Below are 18407 nucleotides of genomic sequence, written 5' to 3' on the forward strand. Positions count from 1 at the left end.
AGCTTTTAGCCCGTCTGGCCTGCGTATGAGCCCGTCGACTGCTGTACAATGTAATGCCAGCATGAAGTCATTCATCAAAATCACAGATAGCGCCGTCTTTTGTATAATGCTGAACTGTTTTAACGGCTTGAAGGGAGTGACTGGCATTAAGAGCAGCGGAGGTCTCGAGTCCCTCTCTCTCGTGTAGAGCCTCAAATGAGCTTGTCATTGTAAGTAACAGGTGGATTCATTTGGGTAATTTTCATGTCAAGCTTTTCACGTTGTATAGCATGCACTGCAAAATAAGAGTTTTGTTGTTTCACTGGTGCTGCAGTGAAAAAAAGGGGAAAAATATGCAAGTACAGTGGGATGAGATAATCCCACTTGTTTCCAGCGCTCCTCACCTTGTTTCCAGAATCAAGTGTCATTTTCTTGATAGTAGTGGATTGATCTTCCTTATTCTTCTTTGTTTCAACATATTTATACTTAATCTCAGAAAAAAATGAAGTGAATCTGCATTTTTTTTTTTTTACTTGATTTAAGAAAACACAAATTTAATACTGAATATGTAAGACAATGGCTTGTGAAAACTGAGATTTTTGCAGTGAGAAAAATAAGGTTGTACCTCGAGTCCCCCAATTAAATTTTGCTTGTTCATGATTAGCTAATGCAGGCGATTTTTTTTTTTTTAGGACCAATAACCAGCTGGTGGCCTTCCTGTCCAAATACAGGGACATGAACTTCATCAAGTCCCATGGCAGGGACAATGCCAGGTGAGACGCACACACACACACACACACACACACACACACCCCAACACGTACGCCCACTCACTTTCTCCTGCCAGCACCGTGCAGCTACTGAGTCATAATCCAATTAGCTCCCATCTGCGGCTTCATTAATTAACCTTCTTGGTGGGGTAACCTAGTGAGGTTGTTGCCAGCCTGCCCATCTCTGCCGCCACCCTGCTGTCTTCTTTCTGTCCTCTAACACTCCGGTGGCAAACCAATCATCACCCCGCACTGCAGGCAGAAACACCCCACCTCTTGCATGACTCAGTGTGAATCGAGAATTGTGGCCAAAAACTCCAACTTCTGCAGAGGCGAATGTGGAGAGAGGAGGAGAGCGAGCGTGAGGTTGTCTTCAAGACGGGGCAGTCGCAGTCTCTCCATCGAGAAATGCTCTGAAATGCCGGGGCTCTTTACATTTACCCAACATGAAAAATGCATGATATGCTTGATAAATCCAGAAATGTCAACCAATTAATAGGAATTTTATATGCATGTGTGTGTGTGCATGTGAGTCTGTGTCACTGTGTGTGTGTGTGTGTGTGAGCACAAGGTCAAAACACCGACAGCCTCTGTCTCCTCTGCAGAACACACAGAACCGTGTGACCTGGCTGACCCGAACTTGACTCCTACCATCTAACACTTGATACATTCACACGAGTAACACCATCCATTATGCATGTGGGGTGTCACTCTCCTCGCTGCTGATAAAAGTGTGTAGTGACAAGTGTGAACTGTACAGTTGTCTATGCATTTAGGGGCAACGATAGAAGACACATTCCGTTTTAATGCGGTGGAAATTAAATTTAGTTTTGCACCATTTGCGGTGGTTTCCTGGCTAGAGGCACTGATACATTTTCCTTACATTTATTTCTGAATCTGTAAAACCACAGAGGCCATTTGTTCACAATAACTATGCAAAAACCTAAATCTATATCGCCTCAGTACATTTTCAATGACGGTCTGTTTGAGAGTGATTGCATAACGTTTTGTGTCGTCTGTATTTTCCGCGCAGTAACCATGTCCTTGCGTGTGTGTGTTCACCAGGTTTATCCGTAAGCAGGGTCTGGATCGCCTGTTCTATGAATGCGACACCCACATGTGGAGGCTGGGCGACCGCAAAATCCCAGAAGGTATTTCAGTGGACGGCGGATCCGACTGGTTTCTGCTCAACCGCATGTTCGTGGAATATGTCATCAACTCAAAGGACGACCTGGTGACCAGCATGAAGCGCTTCTACGCCTACACCCTGCTGCCTGCGGAGGTAACACACTCGCACAGACACCGCCTTCACACCGTCAAGTGTTTCTTAACCCAGCCTGTGTTGACTCCCAGGTAAACATGGCTTTGTACTTTGTGCTGCATCACTTATAGAAATAGGATGCAGTGTTCTCTTTTCATCAGTGAGCTGGATGTAAAAAAAAAAAAAAAACAGACAAATCTGGAGGCGGACATAAAATCATAATGTGAAGGCGCAGATGTAAAAGAATAGAGTCTGCTTCTCTGACCGCATGAGGATTAGATGAAACTTGAATGATCTCTGTGGAGAAAATGGGTGCTTTTCCTAAGCTACCAGATCTCCATTCTCTGCTGTTACACAATGAATTGTATGGTGTAAATAATAAAAAGGTATACAGTTTTCAAATCTCTCTCTCTCTCTCTCTCTCTCTCTCTCTCTCTCTCTCTCTCTCTCCTGTCTGCAGTCTTTCTTCCACACGGTGCTGGAGAACAGTGCCCACTGTGAGAGCATGGTGGACAACAACCTGCGCATCACCAACTGGAACCGTAAGCTGGGCTGTAAGTGCCAGTACAAACACATCGTCGACTGGTGCGGCTGCTCCCCCAATGACTTCAAGCCGGCCGACTTCCACCGCTTCCAGGTACCACTAATGATGTAATGCTTTAATGCGGAGACAGGCTTCTTTCGCTCGCCCTCCTCCGTGATTCAGTGTGTTGCTCAGCAGCAGACACTGGCCAACAATGTGGCTTGGACCCAGAGGCTCTGGCTGAAAAGTGCCCTTTCCAGTTGCTAGGCAGAAGTGTGTAATGTAGTGTTAGACCAGGGGTATAACAATGCACTCAATTCAGGATCCGGTTTGATTCACGATGCAGGGCTCACACTTTGATGTTCTCACAACATTCTGAACAAAATTTTAAGGTAGGAAAAAAATATGATTATTTCTTTGGTGAAATTAATGCAAAACAATTGGTTCCTCTGGTCCTCATAACATTTTAAACAAATGTATCCTTAGACCCCTGCTGTAGAGAACTGAACGCTTCAACACAGGTATAAAATGGGAAATTTCGACCCACATTGACACAATAAATTTCAATTTTAGCAAGACTCAAAAAAGCAAACAGAAATCACAAGTGATACCTTAAATCATATCAGCAATGCAAAATCACAAGGATGGGGCTCAATCTCCAGGTGATCATTTTATAGTCTTACTTTTATTTTCCTCCAGTTTTTGGCTGTGCACTGGATGCCCTGCTCTCTTTTTCCTTTCAACACTACTGATATATAATGTTTTATTATAGATATAATATTTTTTTTATTACGGATAAGTGTTTCTAACAGCCGAGTCAAGACCCCGCTGAATACTGTAAAACTTAAATTAAAAGCCAAGTCAGTCACATAAAAACAGTTATGCTTCAGGTTATTTAACCTGTTTTAACCCCCGTTTGTTGATAGATTATATGAGCGTCTGACATATTTTACAGTGTTTTTCTCCCATAAGCAGCAGGCAGTGCCATGTATTAGTTTGTTAAACAGTTTAATAAACTGAGTGCAGCCCTCCACAGTGTACATCGTGACATCTGATGATGCACATCACCACATTTTTGCATCATGAAGTATCGTGACACAATATATTGCTACACCCCGATATTAAACACATACAAACCAGCAAATGTAGGCAGATAGACATACAAACACACCAAAATTGAGGCAGGCCTGTAGTCATCAGGCTTTTTTTTTCCAAAATCTTTTTTTAATCAGTTATTTTTATTTTACTTCACCTTATTATATTTCATTCTAAATTCTCCTAAACCAAATGCTTTACGAACATGAATTTGCACATTCACCAAAATAGTCATATGTGCAGTCAAAATTATCTATGCGTACTCTTTGCATGTGTTCAACCTCTATAGGTAACCTGCCACTTGTTGCAATTCCAACAATTTAACAAACCTTTTTTTATCAAATAGAAGTTAAATAAGACAATAAGTGTGAAACATGAATTAATATTAAATCGTAGAAGCATTTAAGTTGACAAAACTGCAAAAATAACATAGTCATCCTCTTATTACTGGATGAATTAGAATTGCATATGGAGGCAAACATTGTGATATTTCATGTTATCGGATATAAATAATATAAGTCAACAATATATCATTTTGGCAGTACCTCTTTACAAGCTTGCACGCCCTAATATCCGGTGGGCATTCAGCGTTAGTTAATAAAATCCACTGAAATCCACTGCCCTTGGGATCCGTCCTCTCAACACCATCATGCACCCTCATTCTCCAGCTTTCAAAATCAATACGTACAAAATTATGCCTCGATTAGTATGGCCCACGTACAAAAAGAAAATACTACTAATTAGGTCTTCTTTGCCTTGGGTAGCTGGGGGAAAAGGTTGAGGTTTCCGAAATGAAAGTGAACGAGTAGCATTGACTCCAGGACCCTGAAGAAGTCGATAATGCAGTTTGACTTTTAATGAGCTCCTAAAAAAACTGAAACATGCACTAAAAAGTGGAAATGTTCTGACACAGTTAAATATCACTTAAAGTCGTTTTTTCTTTTACTACCCTCACTCCCTGCGTCTCCTCTTGCTCCTCGTATACAATTCAAAGCCGCCGTGCTGACCTCAGTGTTCCCTTGTGCCAGACCGGTCTGCCTTCTGTCTCGCCTCGGTTGCTGGCAGCCCGGTGCCAACACATTACCACAGGTCCTTGGCACTGCCGCTGCGTCTGCTTGGCACCCTGGTATCAGTGAAGTCCAATCCTGGGAACAAAGCAGCCTTTCCATAAGCCAGCCAGGCCTCGGTATTAATAGGACTTAATATCCCATAGAGCATGCTATCTGAGTTTCTCTTTGAACGTCACAAGGGGAAAGATAGGCAGCGCGTTGTAAAGTAAAATTCATTTGCGGCTGAGGAGAATAATTCACAGTATTGCTGTTTAGTTTCCTACTTTGGGATTTTGAAGAGCTTATTCTGTGAAGGAGAATGTGGACAAAACAAGCTCATGTGCCTTTAGTGCACTGTTGTTTAGTAATGCACTCAGAGGGAGATCCGTTTAGCAAACCTGTCGGAGAGGCAGGCTGTGGCAGGTCAGCGCTCTCAGGAACAAGTCATAACCCACTAAATCTGAGAACCCACAGTGAGCAGCCAGCTAAAATCTCCCACCTCATGTCTCACTTGTAGCTGAGAATGGAGGGTTAATAAATTGCCTGGTGCAGTGTGAAGCTGCGCCGACGTCTGTGAGTCACCGGCCCAGCATGAGAGGACTCCCAGGAATGGCCCACAGCTTGATTAGCACTCCTTTTTTTTTTTTTTTTTTTGCATTAGGTAGCACGGAGGTGTTTGGTGCATGGGCATCTAACAGTAAATAGTTTTGTGTCTGGAACTTGAAAAAGGCGTCTTTGTGCGGATGCCAGCTTCTGGAGGCGGCAGATTTCATGATGCACCATCAACCACACAGCCAACAGTGCAGGGCAGAGGGAGACAGAGGGTGAGAAAAAATATGGGGGGAAGGGAGGGGTCGAGGAGGCCAGACAGCCAGAGTGCTAAATAAAGACGGAAAGAAAGTGTTGCGAGGAATGAGGAGAAAAAAGAGGAACGAATGGATGAATAGATACAGAAAGGACACCATTCACATCCATTGCCCTTTTGGATGTGCAACTATCTGTATGTTGATGCCAATTAGCCATTGTTGAAATAGCTGATGAGGTATCACTTTGTGCCTCCAAGTCAGGCACAGTCATGCATCTTTGGCTGTTAACACCGATGGTAATCTCTGCTATGAAGCAATCTATGCCAGAGATGAGCGGCGGCTCCAGCTCCCATGTTGATCAGGCGTTTCTCCCACCCAAAATCCTTTCATCAATAGTTGCACTGCAATGTGTACTTTAAAAAGAAAGAAAAAAAAAAAAACTCTTCTACTACATAATTTATTTTCTCCCCAACATCTCCTAGACCTCCCCTGTTCCTCCTCTGACACCCTACCCTGCATCTGAAATCTTAATCACAAGCCCTGACTAAGTCCCCGGAGGTCGTCTTGCCAGAGTTGTGTTTTTAAAGTATTAAACTGAGAAAACCCAGCGCCTTTTCCCTGCTGCGCTTCTTGTGGGAAGATGGAGGAAATAAGTCGAGTAGTTCCTCTCCATTGATTTAGACATCATAGCCGGTCTGCGGTGAGTTTTTCCATTGCCTTTATGGGTGACCGGCTGATGGGCACCACATTCAGAGTCCCCGGCTTAATGCATGCAAACCGTTTGTTTTGCAAGAGCGCGAAATAGAAAAATGGAAGACACCGCTGTTTTGATTTAATATTCGTTCGCAAAGCCGTACAGAGCTGATTTACCTCTCTCTCTGTCTCTGTCTCTCTCTCTCTACCTGTTCCCTTTCACCGCCTCCACTTTCTCTCGCTATCTACTTTCTCTGTCTTCCATTTGCCCACACACACATCACTTCCACACTTCCCTGTCTTCCTGGCATGCCACTACTTCATAATCTCTTTTTTTTTTTTTGTCTTGTCTTCATCTCAACCCTCCCTTTTTTGCCCTCCCTTTCTCCTCTAACTGCAGCAAACAGCGCGGCCCACCTTCTTTGCCAGGAAGTTTGAAGCCAGCGTCAACCAGGAGATAGTGAACCAGCTAGATGCCTACCTGTTTGGGCCGTTTCCCCAGGGGACGCCGGGCCTCCAGGCCTACTGGGAGAACATGTATGACGAGGCAGATGGCGTAGCCAGCCTGTCGGACACACAGCTCACACACTACCACTCGTTCTCACGGCTGGGCCTGGCCAGGGCTGCTGCCTCGCTGCAGGGAGACCCGAAGGATAATAGCTGCAGGTAAGTTCTGTAAACACCGGATGAATACACACACACACACACACACGCACGCACGCACCCACACACTGAAAAACAAATTCATCCATGCACAGATTAACCTATGCAAATACTCCTCACACACACAAACATCATGGCATCGTCACACACACACATACACACCTGCGCCCACATCCACTAACAGGTGCAGTTTGTTCACATGTCTTCAGTCTCATGAGCTGGACACACCTAGGTTAGCATGAGAAGCCCCAGCCCACATAAAAGCCTTTGTATCTCTTCTCACACAATGTCCGTGTCTGGCATTGTATGTCAGAGCGATACATCATTAGGAACAATCGACGGCAGCTGGGAACTCTGGGTAATGCGGTGTATTTTGTAACACGATATGACATCTCTGTCAATTAAGCCCTGAGGTGATGAGGCTATGTAGGTCATAGTGTTGGACTCTGTCTCTGGACACCAGCGTATTACTGGTGGGACTGCGTGATGTGCACAGTGCCACTAACATCCAGTGTGTGGTTAGCATGAAAGAAGAGGGAAAACCACACATTTTCATATTTCATGACAAAATGGAACATATTCTTCGGCTTGATGTGCCTCACTAAGGGTTACGGCATGCACTTCCAGCAGCGTCTGCTTTAGGAATCCCGGTTAAGGTTTTGATTTGTTCGAGTTGATTCACACTGATAAAACATCAAAGTAAAGTGGGGAAAAAAAAAACAATGTAATTCATTCATTCAGAACACAGTGAGAGGAGGTGCAAATTACCAAAGTGTGCGGGTGAGATAAAGCAAAGCAAAACAAAACAAAGCAAAAAACAAAAAAACAGGAAAAATAGAGTCTCCCATGACATTACATGGTGTCATACCAATCAGTGTTCATGGGAGCATTATCTTGTGTGCACTCCATTTTTCACATGTTCTTCTGTCCAGCATCTAGATTTTTTCATTTGGATGTGTGTGCTTTTGTAAACCTTGAGATTTAAAAAAAAAAAAAAAAAAAAAAAAAGCATTTCTGTTTTAAAAGCACTTCACATCAGAACAAAAGAAAACAGAAACAAACGAAGCAATTATGGTAATGACAAAAATCAAGCTGACAAGCCAAGCCGCGACTGGTCTGCATAACACAATCTCTGGATTCAATAAAGAATAAAGTATACCAACATAATTGCTTCATTTCAGCACACTGTATCTGCGTTAGCTGCCACGTGCCAGTCTTAAACAGTAGCCAGTTATTCATGAGTTTATTTTTGAGAAGGCTGCGAAGTCAAAAAGCATAACCTAAGGTTACCTGATGGGATTATTGAGCGTAACTCTACATTGCAGTACAAATTGGTCACTTCAGCTGGAGTGCAGTGCATGTCAGATGAGACAGTAGCCGCTCCACGTATGCAGGGCTCCAGTATAGCAAAGTGCCCGGTGCCAGCGCTCCCCCCTGCTGCATTGTGGGTGTTCTGCAAAGCCCTGTGGGTGAAGCCGAGCCGAGAGAGGAAGCGTGTTTCCATCTGTCAAACCTCAAAACCACTCCATCTATCGGTTACAGCTGTTTCTACTCATACCCTCCATCTGTTAAAAAGTGAGCAGGCGCAATGGAAACGGAGGGTTACGTGCATTTGTGTGTGTGCGTGCGCGTGCGTGTGTGTGTAAAAGTGTGTTTAAGAACGTGAGAGGGTCTACAAATCTCTGTAATTGCCAGATAATGAGCATGTGAGAAAAGCATTTACTTTGAGGGAACAAGCAAAGCTCTTTCTTTCACACATTCTGTAAAAAAAAAAAACATGAGACAGCCGGGAGGCCGAGGGTCATAGGCAGGCAAATAGAGAGCTAATGTGTGTGGATGTGTGTGTGCTGTAAGTTGTGTATATATGTACGTTTAAATGTGTGTATTTTTATGCATCTGCCTGAGTGAGGACGGTCGTCTGAGTGCGCTTGCAAATGTTCCTGCTGGTGTCTTTGTGTATTTGTGCATTTATAGGTGCCCATTAAGCATGTGTTCATAGACTCATGTGGACCCTTGTACTTTTGCATGTGTGTGTGTGTGTTTGTGCTGTGTGTGTATGTGTATGGGCACATATTTGCATGCATATATAATTCAAATGTGTTTCCAACAGATGGTTATGGCAAGCACTGGTGTGAGACTGCAGCAAGAGCGAGGGAAAAAAGCAAGAGAGAAGGATTCAGGTCTTTTAGCAGCCTGCTGTGACGAGGTTGAAGAGAGAGGGGTGTAAAAGCCTGAATGGAGCTTCTGTGCAAGCAAAGCCACAGCCCCAACCCTGTACTGGCAGCCCCTTTTCTTCTGGGAAAGGCAGGGCAGAGGAGGAGGACTGAGGGAGGAGAGGAGAGGAGAAGAGAGGAGAGGAGGGGAAACGGAGAGGAGGAGAGAGGAGGAAAGATACAGAGAGAGGGAGTGGGAGAGGAGGGAGTGTGGAGTGCTATCCTTGTGGGTGTAAATATTTGCTGTTCTGCTTGTCAGACTAGCATTTACCGGGACGGGTTGACTCCTGGTCCTCAAATGGAATACTGATGAGGCCATGGGCACCAGGGAGTAGGTAGGGAAAGTGTGTGTGTGTCTATGTGTGTGTGTGTGTGTGTGTGTGTGCATCCTTGCATGTGAAAAAGGGGAGTAGAAGTGGAAAAGGCGAGAGAGGTGAAGGAGGCAGAGGAGAGGCAGGGTGAGTAAACTGGGAAGGAAGGAGACGGGGCGCACATGTGGAGAGAGCAGCTGTGGAGTGTTCCCCAGCAGTGCCCACCCCGGCCCCTGTTTATTTTCCCAGAAGTCACTCGGGCTGCCTGCCCTGAGGGCCGGCCCTCTGCCACGTATGAAGCAGCACACAAACAAACAACAGACTGATCAGGGGTGCAAGACCTTCATTCGGCTTCAGCTGACTGGATGACCCAGTTCAACTTTGTTCAGCAGCTGTAATGTGTGTGGATAGATTTGGCGTGTGTGTGTGTGTGTGTGTGTATATATATATATATATGTTCAGAGCTCTGACTAACTCTAATCTATTACCAGTACAGCCCATGACTATTCTATAATTTAGCTAGCAAATTGCCGTGGTCTGGCCTTTCTTGTGTTTTCTTTGCCCGTCCCATCCCCTTCAAAACCAGAGCACATGTCAGACTAACCAGCATGTCTTTCATTATAGCAGCAATATGGAACCAATAAGAGCGTTCTTAGCCGTACGGGTAGGATGGTGCCGCAATCGGTACGAGTGCCCAATCAGTAGAAGTGCCATCAGCAGCACTGAAGTATCCAGAATCACAGTGAAGAATGCTGTCAAACGTTTTTTGGTTTCAGTACAGTGTTCAAAAATGCATATCTTTTCTTAAGTAATACACATGTGCATGATAATAAAAATAAGCAAAAACCTTAAACCTGACACGATCCAATGGATTCAGTTTGGTATTTGTTATAAATAGTGGCCAATAGTAGCATGTTATGAGCCTGGACAGACATGGATGTAAAATGCAACCTGACTGGTTGGCGGAGGCACACAGCCATTATGGTAATTGGTTTATTAATTATGGACAAATTAATTAAGGCCTGTTTTGGGCTTCAGCCGGGATCAGGACCTCAACCTCAACCTGTTATCTTTCAGCTTGAGGTTTGGGCAAAACTTTATCAAGCAATGGTCGAGTTGGGCTTGAAAATGTGGGTTTCGCTCCACTCCAGGTGCCACGAGAGTATTTGAATTACCAGCATAGTCAGAACATGCCTTTGACCACATTGATTGCTTCGCTGAAACTATCAATTGTATTAAAGGTCACTGAATTAATGTCCACCCTGTCACGCAATCATGGAGCACACTGACACACTAACCTTCACTTTGCATCAAGACACATTAGCATTTCCAAGGCCGGTCCCATCCAGATGAATCTAGATATTCCTCTCCTCTTACACAGTTGGCTTTTAAACGCAGCACAGTAGGTAGGTCAGCAGGTATCAGGTGTGCTAATGGATTCTTTCTCTCAATGCGATGTGGGTTGCCAGGTATTTTCCCATGGGCCACCCGGTGTCGGTCCATCTCTACTTCCAGTCGGACCAGTTCCAGGGATACCTCGTCAAGCACCATGCCACTAACTTGGCAACCAGCAAGCTGGAGACCCTTGAGACGTGGGTGGCACCCAAGAGGAACTTCAAGCTTACCAGCCCTCCCAGCAGCACTTTCAGCCGCTTGCAGTTCGCAGAGGTGAGTCAGCACATTGCCGCCTGTCACCTAGTGTTCATTTTTTATTTACATTGCCATACACTGAAAGTCACCCACTTGGTGTGAGTCACCAATCTGTCAGGCATCCGCAATATCAGTGAGTGAGCGCCATTAAAATTAAGCACCACAGAGGAAAAAAATGTACAGCTTATAATTAGAGGTGAGATATACAGCTCATTGCCATGGTGAAACTTATACTCATCACTATGGCGACCTTGCCAAGACTCGTAGTTGCGCATCTTCAGGTAATTAAACGAGGGCCTATAATGTCCTTGTAAAATGTAAATTGATTGAATTCATCAGGGTTTATGGGGATGAGCGCTCCATGTGCTGCTTATTTGTTGCTTCCTAATAGAACGTCTTCTCACCTTCACACTGGAATGCTCCTCTTGATTGTCTTGTTATGTTAATCTGTGTTTCTGTTTACCACAACGCCTGTTTAGGATACAGCAGCCTGGCTGAGATGTGACAGCCAGAAAGCATCTCTTACAAAGAGACAATTAACTCAGTGAATATAAAATGACCCTTTTCCTGGGTTTATCATGCTTTGATTTGTAGGGGGCAGAAAAGCCACTCAATCGTCATCAAATGTGTGAACGAACCGTTTTGTTCGGATCACACTCACAGAGCTGGTCAGCATGTTTAAATATGACCTTTGCACGCCTTGACCCTTTGACCTTTTTTGACCTTTTTAAGCAGTGTCAGATTGAAGTCTACTGTTAAGGCAATCCAGACGTACAGCTCCCAGCTCTTTCTTTTTAAGCCTTATTTGTCTGTCTTGCCTTTGAGCCAGTGAGTGACAGAGAAGTGATGTGAGTTGTGACTTTTATCTGGATGCTCAGCCTCAGAATGCAGTCACCGTCTGGCACCGTACAGCGACAGTCAGTCAGTCTGTCTGTCTGTCTGTCTGTCCATCTGTCATTTGAAATGAGACTGGAGAAAGGCTGAATAAGACAGCACGGGGAAGCAGCAGCCGCTATCTGCCTCTGGTCTGCTTGACGGATATGACCTATTATGTTAAAGCAGTACATTGGAGTTTGGAGGCTAGATAAACCATATGGCACGGCTTAACAATGACTCCCTCCTCTCTCCTCCTTTAGATATAAAGCAAGACAGATATGTCTTTCAGCTCTCCCCTCCACTGAACCTCCTCCCTGCGATCTTTATAGGCTTCTTTACAGAAGTGATTTAGTGCAGGGATACTTAAAGAATGCACATTTACAGCTAGTGTTTCACTTCAAGTGAAGCCTGGCATCCAGAGTTTCTGTCACACTGTGTTGCGCAAATCCTATCCAACTTATGTACACATATAGACACCCACATTCACATTGCAGTAGTTAAAGGAATGGTTCAACCAAAAAAAAAAAAAATGTCATTATCTTACGCTGTATCACAAGTGAGGTTTCTTTGTCCATACAACCCACAGGGAAGTAGCAAATACAACTCTGTAAAAGCCTTCCCCAAACAACTGAAGTCAATGAAAAGGGCCTAAAACGACAAGCAAATGACTCTATACAGCTTGTGCAGTGTGGCTCGTGCAGTCTTCTGAAGCCAAACAATTCCATTCTGACTAGAAAATATCTATATTTACACCATTATATAGCCCGAATCTTCCTTTTAGCCTTTGGTAGCAAAACAGCAGAATCTAAACGCACAAGGCTTGGATGCATGTTTGCGTAAAACATTTTGCTGTTAAAGGCTACAGTGGAGCTTGGAGCTAAATAAGTGTAAAATAATCTTCTTTATCAGTCAGAATGCAGTCACTTGGCCTCTGACGGCTTGGACCATTCTGGACAAGCTGCACGGAGTGTGTTTTATGGACGAACACACTTCACCTGTGTTTAAACTGAGGATAACGACAAGCTTGTGATTTCTGGGTGAACTGTTCCTGTAAGCATGATTCAGCCCATCAGCCCATCTCAGTGTATTTGCCTTTCCCATAAAGTTCTGTATGATTAAGCATTATGTTAGAGAAGTGGTGAGCCACAGACAGACAAGGTTACAAGTTGTCCCAATTATTAGTGGTTGCTCAGTCTGTTTTTGATGTATCACATAGCATGCACTTTTACAACATGGCCTCTCCATTCCTTTCCTACCAAATGTCTCTCTCTCTCTCTCTCTCTCTCTCTCTCTCGTTCTCTGCTGTCCACCTTGACTCCCTCCTTCATCCGTTGCTCCACAGTGTGTCTTTATTAGCACGCATCCATCCATCTTGCCCATAGTCACTCAGTAGTGTAAATGGCGCCCCGGGGGAGTCGTCCGGTGCTGCGGTGAACACCTGCGTTTGATTACGCCCACAAAAAGTGCCACTAATAAGTCTCTGAACGGAGCCCTAGGGGCCTTTGAGCCCCACGGTTATAAACGAGGCCAGATGTAGGCCCGGACTGTCCGCTCCACTGCCTGATCAAATTGACCTGTGTTGTTTCATGAGGCTGTCAGACTCTGGGCGCCGGCAAGCTGGTGACACAGGGGGAGAGGGCTAGCACAGTTTGCAGGGCTGCAAGGTCAGCAGTAGGAAATACAGTCGGGATTGTGAGCTGCAGTGGGGTTTTTTTTGTCTTTCCTATAACATCAGATTTTAAAGTAGAGCATCAAGCAGAGTCTTGAATACGAGATTTAAATAAGCAATTTGTTTAACAGTCAAGTAATGACGCATATGCAAGTGGAGGAAAAGTAATATGAGTAAAATTTACGGTGTAGGAGTCATTAGCAGATGTTCTCACTGCTGGTCTCTCCTCAGGATTGTCAAGTCAACAGCAGAGGATAAATGAGTGTAAAATATGCTGGGATCAGTTGCAGTTGTCAGTAATTTAATTATGGATAGAAAAAGCTTTGCATTGGTTCAAGTCAACACAAAGTGTGAGTTAGCAGCGTAAACAGCTTGGGTTCCCAGGTGAGAAAAAAAAAAAAAAAAAAAAAAAAAAACGATGCAATTGTACTTAAAAGGTTAGGATGAGGCTGCCAGATCAGCACAAGTCCCCCAAATGGCACGTCGTCCTAAGTAGAGCTGCGAGAGACGAAGGTCGCCGGCGTCAGACTTGGTGAGAGGTCTTAAGGCGCGGCGGAGCAGTGGTCTTAAGCCACAAGCTGATTGGTCGTAGCAGTAAAGGACAGGTCGGGTGCGTGGAGGTCATCGTAAGCCACAGGCTGAAGCTGAAATGGGCCAGAAGTTAATCCTTTTTTGACCCACTTCCGTGTTGCAAGCAAGCATTTCTTCCTTCAGCGGGCTCGCTCTGCTACCTGCAGCTAAAACCCGGAGTTAATCGCCAGAAAAAGAAAAGAAAAGAAAAGAAACCCGAGCTGGCCTCAGCGTTGAACGTGGACATTCATTTCTGGTTTGCAGTGTTCAAAGTCCTAAACTCTGTGAATGTAGTTCAAATGTTTCAGCAAACTTTGAGAAGGTGTTACGGTTGTTTGTTAACGTGGAAACCATGTGTATGCGTATGTGGACGACAGGGCCCAGCATCTCAAACTAAATATTCAACAGGTCTATTCCTATGTATTGTATTCTTGGCTCCTCTTCCTGGTGAAAGAAGGCAGTCCCTGAGGAGAGCCAGGAGCAGTCCAGCTGGTCAACAAGGTGCATATGCGCCTAATTAACCTGTGTGTGTGTGTGTCAGTGTGAGTGTGTGAGTGAGTGTGTGTGTGTGTGAATTGCATGAAAAGGCTGCTCCTGCACAGTCTGTTAGATTGAACCAGGAAGGCGGGTGTCTGGGGGGGTTGACAGCCCCTCCCCACACTCTCCTCCTTCGTGGTGCATAATTTATTTTGTGCTGAGTTTATGTTTGGTGCTGAATAAACCACAGGCAAAAACCACAACCAAGTCTCCAGGGTCCTTCCTATCCGCAGACTCCGAGCATTGTCAGAATACTCCTCTCTCAACTTCTCTCAACTTTCAACTTTAAGATGGATGTCTCCAGTCTTTTTTTAACACCAGCGTGTTACAGTGAGATTCCTCCGTCAATACTGTTGTCGTTTTTTTTTGTTTTTTTTTTCTGAGGCTTAGAATGAGACCCACTGCCAATCAATTGGGGATATATATAAGTGCCAGTTAGTCAGCCTTGAATAAGGTAATGAACTGCCAAGGTGCCAGACGAGAGACTTGATCGGTATAGGCTGTTCAAGATTGAAAGAGAAAGAGCCGAGGTCCACTGGACAGAAATGCCAGAGGTCAGTCCGATAATTGAGACAAAAGTGAGGTATCGTTTATAGATGGGCAAGGTTGTCAACACCTCTCTGTCCCTCTCTCTCTCTCTCTCTCTCTCTCTCTCCCTCCGTCGCTCTCTCTCTCTTTCTCATTTATGCAAGGAGGGTCTATTTATACATCCGTAGATTCATTTCTCACTCGGTGTAATATAGAGCCAGTTCCAGTCAGCCATTGATCGTCCAGCAGGGTGAGACTGTGTTAATCAGCTAGCATTGTAGGGATGAGCGCTTCCTAAAGCCGCCATCCGTCTCACATTTCTGCTAACACCCTCGGCAGACATCTTTCACTTTCAGCGTGTTGTGTGTGTGTGTGTGTGTGTGTGTGTGTGTGTGTGTCTCACTGTCCCGGTCATCAATCTTGATCTTTCAATCTCTCTCATTTTGCACATCAGCGCTCGATGTCACAACCTCTGCCCCCCCCCCCCCCCCCCTCTAAAACACACATCACACCTCTTCAGTTACAGTCTTGACCGCAGTGAAGACATTAACGGCAATTAGCTGCACTTATATACCCTCCCTCCACTCTGATGTATTCTCTCTCTCTCTTTGTCTCGCTCTCTCTTCTCTCTCTCTCTCTCTCTCTCTCTCTCTCTCTCTCCTTCTCTCTGCTTCACTTCCTTTTGTGAATTAATTTCAGTTCTTTCACTCAGTTTCAGTTCAAGAAGCATGATTGGATGGTTTTTATATTGTCACAGCATTAAGTGCAAAAGAGCTTACAAAAGCTAAAAAATTTTTATGGGAAATAAAACTGTTAGCCGGTCTCATTGTCTCACTGGCTTTCAGGCTTCCAGAGTTCGGTAGGCAGGTGTATATTTTTGCAGGCGGCGCTGTGTGATAAATCACCGAAGAGATATTTTAGGCCGGCACAGTCTGCTGTGATTTCAAATTCACAGGATTTCTCGCTAAACGTGTGGGAGAATCTGCTCACACATCTGTGTATTTGTCACCGTGGAGGAGAAAATGCAGCTGTCTCCGTCTCTTCATGCGAGACGTTGCCTTTCCTAACTGGGCATGGGAGCGCTCCCACCCTTCCTCCCCTTTTTTCTGTGGGAAGGCTGTGGTCACCGTGTCTGCACATAGTCAATGTCTTTGTCTGTTTTGAATGTTAGAGCGCTGTCAGGTGGTAATCCACAATGTAGTCTCTCTCTCGCCTTCTCTCTCTCTCACTGTGGTTTTCCCATCCGACGCCTTCCTCAGGCTGCTTCTCACGTTCCATATTAAATATGTGCTCAGGCATAGATGCGATGCCGTGCCAGATACTGTGAACAAATAATTTCAAATATGCAGGACCCAAACTATAGGATTTGGGATCAACTGCACATATAGCACTATACATCTCTGCTCTGTTGAGGTTTGGGTTTGGAGGGTTGAGCTGCATGTTGAGCATCTGGAATGAAAAATGCATGCTGACTATTATTTCCCATGGTGATACAGCGCAGATATGAATTAACGTATTGCCTCTTAGTCAATTGGGTCAGATGGTGATGCATGTATGGAAATTGTTATTTATTTATATCTACTATACATTATACAGCAGAAGTGAATTCATGTATTCTGCTCTCCCTTTCTTTATGTGTTTTTTCTGTTATTCGCTCTCTCCCTGTCTCTCTTCTTACCTCATTCTGTCACTCACTCTTTCCTTCCTGTCTATTTTTTTCTCCCTCCCATTTTCCCCTTCTTGCCTCTCTCATATTAACTCCCTCTTCCCGCTTGTCAGATTGGCACCGAGTGGGACGCCAAAGAGCGCATGTTCCGAAACTTTGGCGGCCTGATGGGGCCCATGGAGGAGACGGTGGGCATGCAGAGGTGGAGCAAGGGCCCCAACGTCACGGTCACGGTGGTGTGGATCGACCCCACCAACGTCATCGCAGCCACCTATGACATCCTGATCGACGCCAGTGCTGAGTTCACCCACTATCGGCCGCCGCTCAACCAGCCCCTGAGGCCTGGCGTGTGGAGCGTCCGCATCCTGCACCACTGGAGCCCCGTGGCAGAGATGCGCTTCCTCATCGCCCCGCTGGCCTACAGCAAGCACCAGCCCATACGACAAGGTGAGAGAGGGCTTCAGATGGCTTCTTGATTCCAATCAGGAAGCCATCAAGTGCATCAGGTAAAGGTATCGATTTACCAATCAGTCACAATCTTCATTTGAACAATCTAACGTCAGCCCGTAAAATCCTGAAATCAATATTTTAATCTGTGCCTTTTCTCAGATTTTTACTAGTATACATCCCATTTTACAGCTGTCATCTTTTAATGTACTACGCTATAAAATCTCAGTTGACCAAATCACGTTTTGAGCAAATGAACAAACAGCTCGCCCACTAAATCCAGCACCATCAAGCCTAAAGCCCAAAGGCATTTTGGATTTAAAAAAAAAAGAAAAAAAGACTTGTGTAAAAGCAAATCTTTGTGTAAGCTGCAAAACTGGTATCGTGACTGAAATGTCCCCAACTGAATCCAGTAAGGAATCAATTTTGAATCCAAATGAGAGGAGCTGGAACCTTGTGGACTGGAATCCAGTCAAATCAGGAAATCAGTGCCAACACCCAGCTTGATTTATAAGTACAGGACAACTGAAGCCATAATTTCTGCTGCGGCCCAAAGAGCCCTTAAAGGTGCGCTGTGTGAAATTGCATTGAACTGAGAGGCCTTTACGCTCAGCTGACAGAATAAATAAATAAATTAATAAATAAATCATCGCCCTGACTCAGTGATAAAATATGTGCTTATTCCACATTTTTTGTCAGTTTATTCTAAATGGCTCTTACCTCATTCAACCTTCAATTTTGCATAGTGCACCTTTAAAAACAGCTCTGTTACGAGCACTTCTGTTAGTATTAAAGCCACGTGGCACAGGTTTGTCTTAAATTTTAATCACAGCAACTGCCCCTCTGCATCTACCACAATATACCGAATGCTGAAAATCCTGGGCACAGTGTCAGTATGACTAAGATGAAAGATATAGTCTGATTTTATTAATATATGAATATGGAGTCCAACATGTGCATGCACTTAAATACAAAATAGGCAAATGAATGAAGTGTCATTTTGCCATTGAGGGAACTGGGAGAACATCGCTCTGTCAAGTCGTGATTGCCATTTTGGGTGTTCTAAAAAGTTCACACACACACACACACACACACACATAT

The 18407-nt window shown here is 44.6% G+C and overlaps 1 protein-coding gene across 1 annotated transcript in view; it reads left to right on the plus strand.

The window, feature by feature from the left end:
* The window catches only part of xylt1 (xylosyltransferase I), a 74365-nt gene that overhangs the window by 50883 nt on the left and 5075 nt on the right, over nucleotides 1–18407 (plus strand). Inside the window, exons 5-10 of the mRNA XM_030063870.1 lie at nucleotides 672–752; nucleotides 1815–2031; nucleotides 2471–2647; nucleotides 6577–6842; nucleotides 10833–11031; nucleotides 16973–17306. Coding sequence (XP_029919730.1) covers nucleotides 672–752; nucleotides 1815–2031; nucleotides 2471–2647; nucleotides 6577–6842; nucleotides 10833–11031; nucleotides 16973–17306 — 1274 coding nt within the window. The remainder of the gene's footprint in view (nucleotides 1–671; nucleotides 753–1814; nucleotides 2032–2470; nucleotides 2648–6576; nucleotides 6843–10832; nucleotides 11032–16972; nucleotides 17307–18407) is intronic.

The sequence above is a fragment of the Myripristis murdjan genome, chromosome 1 (genome assembly GCF_902150065.1).
Source record: "Myripristis murdjan chromosome 1, fMyrMur1.1, whole genome shotgun sequence".
NCBI classification, from domain to species: Eukaryota; Metazoa; Chordata; class Actinopteri; order Holocentriformes; family Holocentridae; genus Myripristis; species Myripristis murdjan.